This window comes from Elephantulus edwardii, unplaced genomic scaffold, assembly GCF_000299155.1.
Source record: "Elephantulus edwardii isolate Elephantulus edwardi_28Jun2011 unplaced genomic scaffold, EleEdw1.0 scaffold00003, whole genome shotgun sequence".
In the NCBI taxonomy this organism is placed as follows: domain Eukaryota; kingdom Metazoa; phylum Chordata; class Mammalia; order Macroscelidea; family Macroscelididae; genus Elephantulus; species Elephantulus edwardii.
In genome coordinates, this window is record NW_006399753.1 from 18,052,793 (window position 1) to 18,061,228 (window position 8,436).

At 42.3% G+C, this 8,436-nt stretch overlaps 1 protein-coding gene across 1 annotated transcript in view; it reads right to left on the reverse strand.

Moving 5' to 3' along the window:
- TBC1D31 (TBC1 domain family, member 31) overlaps positions 1–6,943 on the reverse strand; it is a 58,988-nt gene extending 52,045 nt beyond the window's left edge. Inside the window, 4 exon segments of the mRNA XM_006879470.1 lie at positions 1,377–1,555; positions 4,019–4,134; positions 6,136–6,282; positions 6,867–6,943. Of these exon segments, the coding sequence (XP_006879532.1) occupies positions 1,377–1,555; positions 4,019–4,134; positions 6,136–6,282; positions 6,867–6,943 (519 nt within the window).
- Between the last annotated feature and the right edge of the window lie 1,493 nt (positions 6,944–8,436).

Consider the following 8,436-nt stretch of genomic DNA (forward strand, 5'->3'; position numbering starts at 1 on the left):
GTGTTGGAGACAATGAGATTGGCACAGGATAAAGCAGGGTTTAGGGCTGTTGTACACAGGGTTGCTATGAGTCACAGGCAACTCGACAGCACACAACAACAACAACATTATATAATGGAATCAACAGTGAAAATGAGTAAAAATATAAAAACACACAACATGGATGACTTCCAAAGTACTTTGCTGAGTATAGAATGTCATTATCAAAGAGTACACTCGTCTTGAATGGTTCTATGCATCTGAAACTCTAAAGCAAAATTAAATGTATCTGTGGTAGAAAATAGCATTAGCTTAGACCAGGAATGAAAGCTGAACCTGGGATCTGTGGCTCATGAGACACTGTGTTCTACCATCGAGCTACATCTCTAGATCCAGAAAATAACATTAGTGCAGAGCTTAACTGAAATGGAGATTGATTAGGAAAGGACATGATGGAACTTTCTGGAATGATGACAATAACCAGTGTGCACAGACGGTATGGTGTTGTTAGAGGCCGGCAAGTTGATTATGACTCACCGTAACTCTATGGCTAACAGCCCCAGACCCTGCCTTGCCCTGCCCTGTACCATCTTCATGATCTACCCCATGTTCAAGGTCGCAGTCACCGTATCAATTATACAGATGTGTACATTATATAAGGCCCTTGTATAGCGCAGTGGTTAAAGCAGTTGGTGCTAAATGAAAGGTCGTGGATTAACAGCCACCCTGCAGGGGCCAGGATGAGATAATCGGCCTCCATAAAGCATAACGCATCCTTGGAAACCCTTCAGAGCAGGCCAACCGTGTCCTATTAGGTCACAAGGAGTTGGAATCAACTTGATGTGGACAGGCTTGGGTTTTTAATAGGAATGCCTCCAACTGACAGTAAAATGCAAAAATGAAAAAAGATGTATCAGTGAGGAGACGGACAGACAGGTGGATGGATCCATGATACAGTAGGGTAAAATGTCTTCCCATAGTAAAATGTACACAGTATAGAAACATGGTAAATCCTGTTAAATCTAGGTGGTTGATGTAATATGTTCGTTGTGAAATTCTTTCAGTTAGAAATTTTTCATAAAATAGTGAAGGTAAAAGATGAAGTGAAATCACTAGGAAAAAAAAGCCTATAATCTTTATGAAAATTGAAGCCAAATAGCTACAGTGGTAATTCTGGGCTGGGTCAGGGGAAACCAAACTTTAGAACGTGGAAGCCTGAGCCCTCCTAGGCAGCCGCATCTTTAACTCTGCTGGCCATTCTGCTTTCTTGTTCCTACGTTGACGAACACGGCTGTGTGAGACAAAGCGAATCACTACTTTTACATCATCTGCAAATCTTTCCGCTCAAGGAACTAGCCTGTGAATCACAGCAGGCCGAGACTCCCGTCCCCACTGACCTTCTGTATACCCACAGACTGGCGCACATTCAGCTTTCTTTTCCGCTGGAAGGTGTCCAAGTCCCAGAGCTGAGCGGTATCAGAAGAGGTCGTGATGGCATACCTCCCGGATGCGTGCACAGAGATCGAGAACACGGACGACTCATGCCCTCTCATCCAGCTCACCAGCTCCTTGGTCACTATGCGGGGAGAGGAAATTATGACACAGGAGAACACTGCTACGGGAGAACCACACGCTATTCCACCGATGGCGAGGCATGACAGGAAATACCTCCACTTAACATCTACACAAGCGGAAGCCTGAGGCTCGCGGATACAGTGTGTTATGGAGCATGTCGGCTACAAGTGAATCATGCAGGTCTGAGGAGCTGAGGCAAAAAGAAAAAGGGACTGGGGAAGGACAGCTTCCAAAGCGATGCTCAGGAGTGAGGGCTTTCACCTGTGAGAAATACTCTTCTACAGCTCTTCCTGATTGCTGTCGAATCAAACACGACCCTATGAACAAAAGGCCTGAAGCCTTTTTATAACTATTGTCATTTATCAAAGTTCACAGAGTTTCCAGAGGCATGTTGTTCAGGAAGTGGATGCCACTCCTGCTTCCAAAGTCTTATACAGTACCTGTCTGCATTTTAGAAAGGGTCCTGGAGGCTCTACTAAAGTACGGATGAAAAGAATAATTTCTATTTTGCTGTAATAATGCAGGCAAGAGATAGAGTACACAAACTAAAAATGCAGCTATTGAGAAAGGAACAAATTCGAGAACTAATGGATGTGTTGAGATGAAAGAGTTAAAATGCCAATGGTTCTAGATGAGTTAAATAAGTATACAGCGACATTATTACTAACGTAAGAAATACACGCGGAAGAAGTGATCTGGCAATTTGAGAAGACAATGAATTTTTAAAAACACTTGGAGATGTGAGAACGAGTGAGCATGTATGTATGTACAAGCAGAGGAAACAGCGTGTGGGAAAACACATAAAATCAATCATCATAGATCTGGGCTCAGCCAAGGGCAATGTGTGAACACGATCATAACACCAACTAATTGTACAGGGAGCGACTGCTGAACAGCAAATGTTACTCACAACTTAAAAAAAAAAGTTCAGGGTAATTTTGGTGCTGCAAAATGTTAAATGACTTTTCTTTTTTCTCTTTTTTTCTGTACATTTCCTAGTTTTCTACAGTTGGTGTGTTATTACTTTCATAACTGAAATTTCTGTCCACCCCTCAAGCCAGAAAGATGGAAGCAAATAGCTGAAAGTCAAGATAAGAACCTAGGCAGCAAAATGGAAAGAAAGAAAGAAACAAATCTTTGGATACAAAGTTGGTCAAAACTGAAGAAAGAAGAAAGGATGGCCCCTTAGCGAGCAGGTGGCTTCCAAGCGCAGCCTGATGTCTGGCTTCAGTCAATGATCAGTTTTTCCTTGGTCTTAGTGAAATGAGAACAATGAGATGACACTTTCCTAAAAGTAAATTTAAAGTATTATCTTTACAGGAGTCCAGAACGGAAGGCTGCGTAGCAGAATGGACTTGAGTGGAGGTATTGTATAACAATGAAAGAATTTTTCTTTTACTTTTCAAAGAGAAGAACCAACTGGAAGGGAGGGGTGGGTGGGGAGAAAAGTGCAACAAGGAATGAATAGAAATCCAAAATCTCTGTAAATTTTCATTAAAATTAATAATAGTAAAATTTCTTTTTAAAGTATTATCTTTAAGCTCGCACTCTGTCCTTTCAGATCTCTTGCTATTTAAAGAAACCCCTTATTTTACAAAATAAAATCAGGTCTTTTTTTCTTTCCCCCAATGTCAATTAGAACAATTAAAAGTTGGGTTCTTCTACTTTGAAAAAGTGAGAACCGGCCATAAAGGGAAGAATGAGAAACAGCTGGGGATTTAGAGCATCAGGAACGCTGAGGGAGCATCTGGGAAGGCTTCTGCTGGGACGGGAATTTGGGAATCCAATAGTAATGAGGGAAAGAAGAGCATGTCCAGGAGACGGTGGACAGAATCCAAGGCAAGCAATCACACACGAGCACAAGACTCAGCATTCTGGAATACAAATTAAGAGCAAGGACCATTCCTAAGCTGGAATCTGGCTTCCCCACCTCCAAGCTGTGGGTCCTCAGCCAAGTTTCTCGTGTGCCTCAATTTCCTCATCTGCAAAATGGATATAGTAATTGCATCTATCTCTCTGGGTTGTTGTTGTTATGTGCCACTGAGTTGTCTGTGACCCATAGCGACTCTATGCATAGCAGCTCTGAACCCTGCCGTCCTGAGCCAGTCTCATTAATTCTGACGCACCAACCCCCATTGCCCCAGTCCATATCATCTGGGTTACTGTGATGATAAAAACAAAATAATGATTATAAATTCAAAGAACAGTACCTGGCAAAGAGTAAACATAAATGTTAGCTATCATTATTATAATTTATCCATCTTTTGAAATGTTATAACATATAAATTAATATAAAATACTGTTGAGATAATATTTTTGGTAAGTACTGAGGTTCTGTCTATAGAACTCAAATCTCTTAAGAAAATATATAATGTGATATAACAAATAGAGGTGCTAAAAAAGTATGTTTATTTTTGTGCCTCAGTTTTTACCCAGCATCAAAAAGACAAATAGGACTTCTTACCTGTATCAAAACACTTAATAGAATAATCTGCTAACGCCACAAGGAATTCCGACCTCCGACGGAGATTAAAGGCCAGAGAGGTGCAAGCTTGTGCTGTCCGCTGGACGAGGTTAAACCTATTAAGAAAGGACTGTGTTAGTGCCGGAACTTCTTCACCTCATCACAGCATTTGAAGGACTAGATGGAAGTAACACAGGTCAGGAGTTAAACTGATTGTTCTGCATGTGGCTGGTGTCTAACTTCTAAAGAGAAATAAGCTTCTGGATTTAGAAATAAGAGAAGCAAACTCATGAATAGGAAAGAAAGAATATTTGATTTTAAACATACTGAGTTCTAAGCCCTTGGAAAAATACTTGGAGAAGCACTGTCCAAAAAAAAATGCAAAGCAACCCACCAACAAACTAATGGATAGAGAAGCTGTGGTATAGTCACACAATGGAATATTATGAAGCACTGAAAAATAAGGAACTCATGAAATACTATACAAAATGGGTGACCATGGAGGGCATTATGCTGAGTGAAATATCTCAGTCACAAAGGACAAATACTGCATAATGCCACTGTTATAAAACAGGACTGACATGGGGGTTGGGGAGAAATTAAGAAAACAGGGGATAAATAATGTACACAGCATTGAAATAGACGATGGAGAGAATTGTATAAAAGGAATATAGGATTAGGTATTATTGCCATGACAAGAATCCAGAATAAGAGCTGCATAGTAAACTGGACTTCGGGGTGAGGGCCTATATAACAATGAAATAACTTTTTTTCCAAAGAAAAAAAGCAAATGGGGTGGGGGGGTAGGAGGGCAGGGAGGGAAATGTGCAACAACGAATGAATGGAAATCCAAGTTCTTTATAAACTTTCATTAAATCTAAAAAAAAAAAAGGAAATGCAAAGCAAGTCACAAATGACAGCAGCTGAGTTTCTCTGGTATCTCTACACCTGTTCAAAACTGTGCAAGCACATCGACACATCCAATTCCATCTAGTACCACAGGATTCTTTCTTGGTTTTTGTTTTCTCCCTTTCAAAACTTTTCAAAAGTGAGAAGCCTGACCTCCGTTATTGCCTTTGCATATTTATTAACCACTGCTATTCATTGCTGCTGAGCTGGAAATGATGCATAGCTGAACCTCCAGCAGGTTTTTAAGAGACCATAAGCCTTGGTGGCCTACTAAGTATGGAGTTGCACTGCCAATCCAAAGGCAGGCAGTTCGAATCCATCAACAGCCCTCTTGGAGAAAGATGGGTCATCTCCTACCACGCAATTTACAGCCTCTGAAAACCTTCTGTAGGTTCAGCTATGAGTCTGTCCCAACTTGACGGCAATGAGAGATGCAAACAGCAGGGAGGTGTTGGTGGTAGATTAGAACCATAAGAGAGGTGGTCGTTTCATTTTATTAAAACTCAGTATTAAACCAATTTTTCCATCCATACCTCCACCTCTCCGATAGATAACTTCTGACTCCATTGCTGGGTTGATCGATCCCTCCCTCCCTCCCAGTCCACCCTACTGTCTAGATCTCTATCTTGATTGGTCCTGTCCCATTACTTCCGGACTAATTTGTTTGGTAAGGAAAGAGATGAGGAAGGGAAGATTGGATGAAGTCTTTTAAAGCCTTAGACCTAATGTACCAAGATATTATGTTCTTCCTCATTTGTCTAACGAACTGCTAGAAACTGATAAATTCACAATTATGTATTTGTAATTGACAGGAAAACAAGCTACTAGAGATACTGCCAAAATCAGCTCTCTAATTCTGTTAGAAATCCAACTGCACTATCATCATATAATTTCCTTTCATCAGCACTTAGGATGGTTGGTGTTTTGAAGGTACAACAGTCCACAGAAAGTGGAAGAACTTAATAAATATCCTGAGTAAACAACGAATACCAAAACCCACTGCATCAGGTTGACCGACAGCAACCCTCCACTGGGACAGACAGACTGCCCATCTTTCTCCTGAGGAGCAACTTCTGGATTTGAACCATTAACTTCTGGTTTCACGTCCCACAGTAGTTATGCACCAGGCCCCTAGTGCCCCTTTAACAACAACAGGCATAAACAGGCAGTAAACTGTTGCATAATATAAAATTCAAGTGTCTGCTTACCTGTTGGCACACAAGTCAAAAACATAGATATTTCCTTGATGGTCCCCAGCAATTAAGCAATCACCTGAGCTATCAAAAGCCACATTCAAAAATCGCAAAACTTTGGGATGATAATCAGAAGTGTTGTGAACGATGTTGACTATAATTCTGTCAAAAACAAGACAAAGCACAATAAACAGACCAAGCATGACCTGATATTATGATAAACTTAATCTTTATGTTGATTTTGAAACTGTTTTACCCATCCCCCATGCCTCTCCTACTGCTGATTTCGCCTCCTGTCTAGAATCACAATTAATTTCTCAACTCACTGTGTCAGACACTTAGCTAACCAGAAGGTAAGACTAATGTGATAAAGTCTTTGCCTTCATAGAATTTATGGCTTAGCAGGAAAGACATTCAACCAATACGCACATATAAACGTCAGTACAGAGCTGTGATTGAGTGGAAACAGCTGGGTATACTACACACAGTGCACTGAGTAACTGTCATATAAGTATGGACATCCAAGAACTTGTGTGTAATTCGTGGTAAGCGGTTTTGAAACCTCAAGAGAACATCGTGGAAGAAACATTACGATCTTAAGGATATTTCGTGACACCGAATGTCCTCAAGGGAATCAGGTGTCCCCGGGAGGGTCGCATGTGACAGCTGGAAGCCCGGAGGTGCGCCCGGGGCAGGATGCCCTGGACAGCACGCCAGCCCTCCTGCCCTCCCGCCGCGGCCTTTACCCGTCCCGAGTGGCCGGCGTGGGCTTGCGATGCCATATCTTGCCACTCTCCTTGTTGCCCACGTCTGTGCTCTGCATGTCCAAGGCCACGGGTGACAGTGGACACAGGACGGACGGCAGCCGAGCAGGTAACCGTCCTGCTTTCCCGACACGCCCCGCGCTCCCGGCCCGGGAAATCCAAGCGCCGTCCCCGGGTCCTGCCGACCTCACCAACAGCGCGCGGGCTCCGCCTCTGTACCTACAGCCAATCAAAAGTTGATATTCCCAAACCCCGCCCAGGCTTCACCTCTATGACTGGCGTGTGGGTTCCGCCCCTCTTTGGGGCCCGCCCCAAGACGCAGGGCTTTCTGGGAATTGTAGTTCGCAGAGGGTGGAGAGCGGAAGTTAGAAATAGATGCGCTTGAAGGTTGCACTGCAGAAACCTTGTGGGGAGGATCTTGGAGGCCAGGAAAGCAATGAATCCCTAAGGTCTCTGCATTCCATTTTAAACTACCTCTCGGCATTCAAGGTTCTGGAGAATGAGAAACAGTTTAAATTGTTTTAGAATCCTGATTTCTGGGGTCTATAGAGTTGTGGAGGGGAGCTCTGGTGGCCTAGAGGCAAGAAGCTGCGCTACAATCCTGAAGGCTTGAGATTCGAGACCACCAGCTGCTCTGTGGGAGAAGGATGGGCTATCTCCTCCCGTGCCATTAACTGTCTCTGAAAACCCGCTGGCGCATCAGCTATGAGTCAGTTCCGATTCGATGATACACAACAACAACAGCATGGGGTTGTGGAGATCCACCCGGGCATTGTTGATGAGGCTGCCTTCCATCCTGTCCCCACATTTATCTTCATAAAGTCCAGCTACTCGAAAGATTTGTTCGGCATAGAGATTACACAGGTATGGATAAAGGATACAACCCCGACGCACATCTGTCTTGATTTTAAACCACGCAGTGTTCTCATGAAGTGTTCCCAAAGCACCTTCCTGATTGATGTAGGTATGTTTCACATGAGCACAAGCAATCGTTCTAGAATCCCCTTTCTTTCAATGTTGGCCATAATTTGTTATGATCCAGACAGTCAAATTGCTTTGCAGATGCAATAAAACACATCAGCAATGAGATCTTTGGTGCCATGGTCTCTTCTAAACACAGCTTGAATCTCTGACAGTTCTCTATGTATTGTTACGTTTTGAAATGATCTTCAGCAAGATTTGATTTCCAGGTGCTATAAACTGTATTGTCTGATAATTTCCACATTCTGTTAGATCACCTTTTTTGGGAATGGGAACAAATAGATCTTCTCCAGGCAGCTGTCCCCGAGTTTCCTGGCATACACAGCACATCCAGGGCTGCATCTGTATCCTATCAATTCCTGGGGTCTTATTTTTAGACAATACCTTCGGTGCAGTTTGAATTTATTCTTTCATTACCATGGGCCCTTTGTTATATAATACTTTCTGAAATATTTTAGTGTTGACCAATTCCTTTAAGTACAGTGATTCTTTATATTCTTTCCATCTTCTTTTTTTTAAAAAAAATTTTTTTATTGTGGTTTTAAAGAAAGTTTACAGAAAAGTTGGGTTT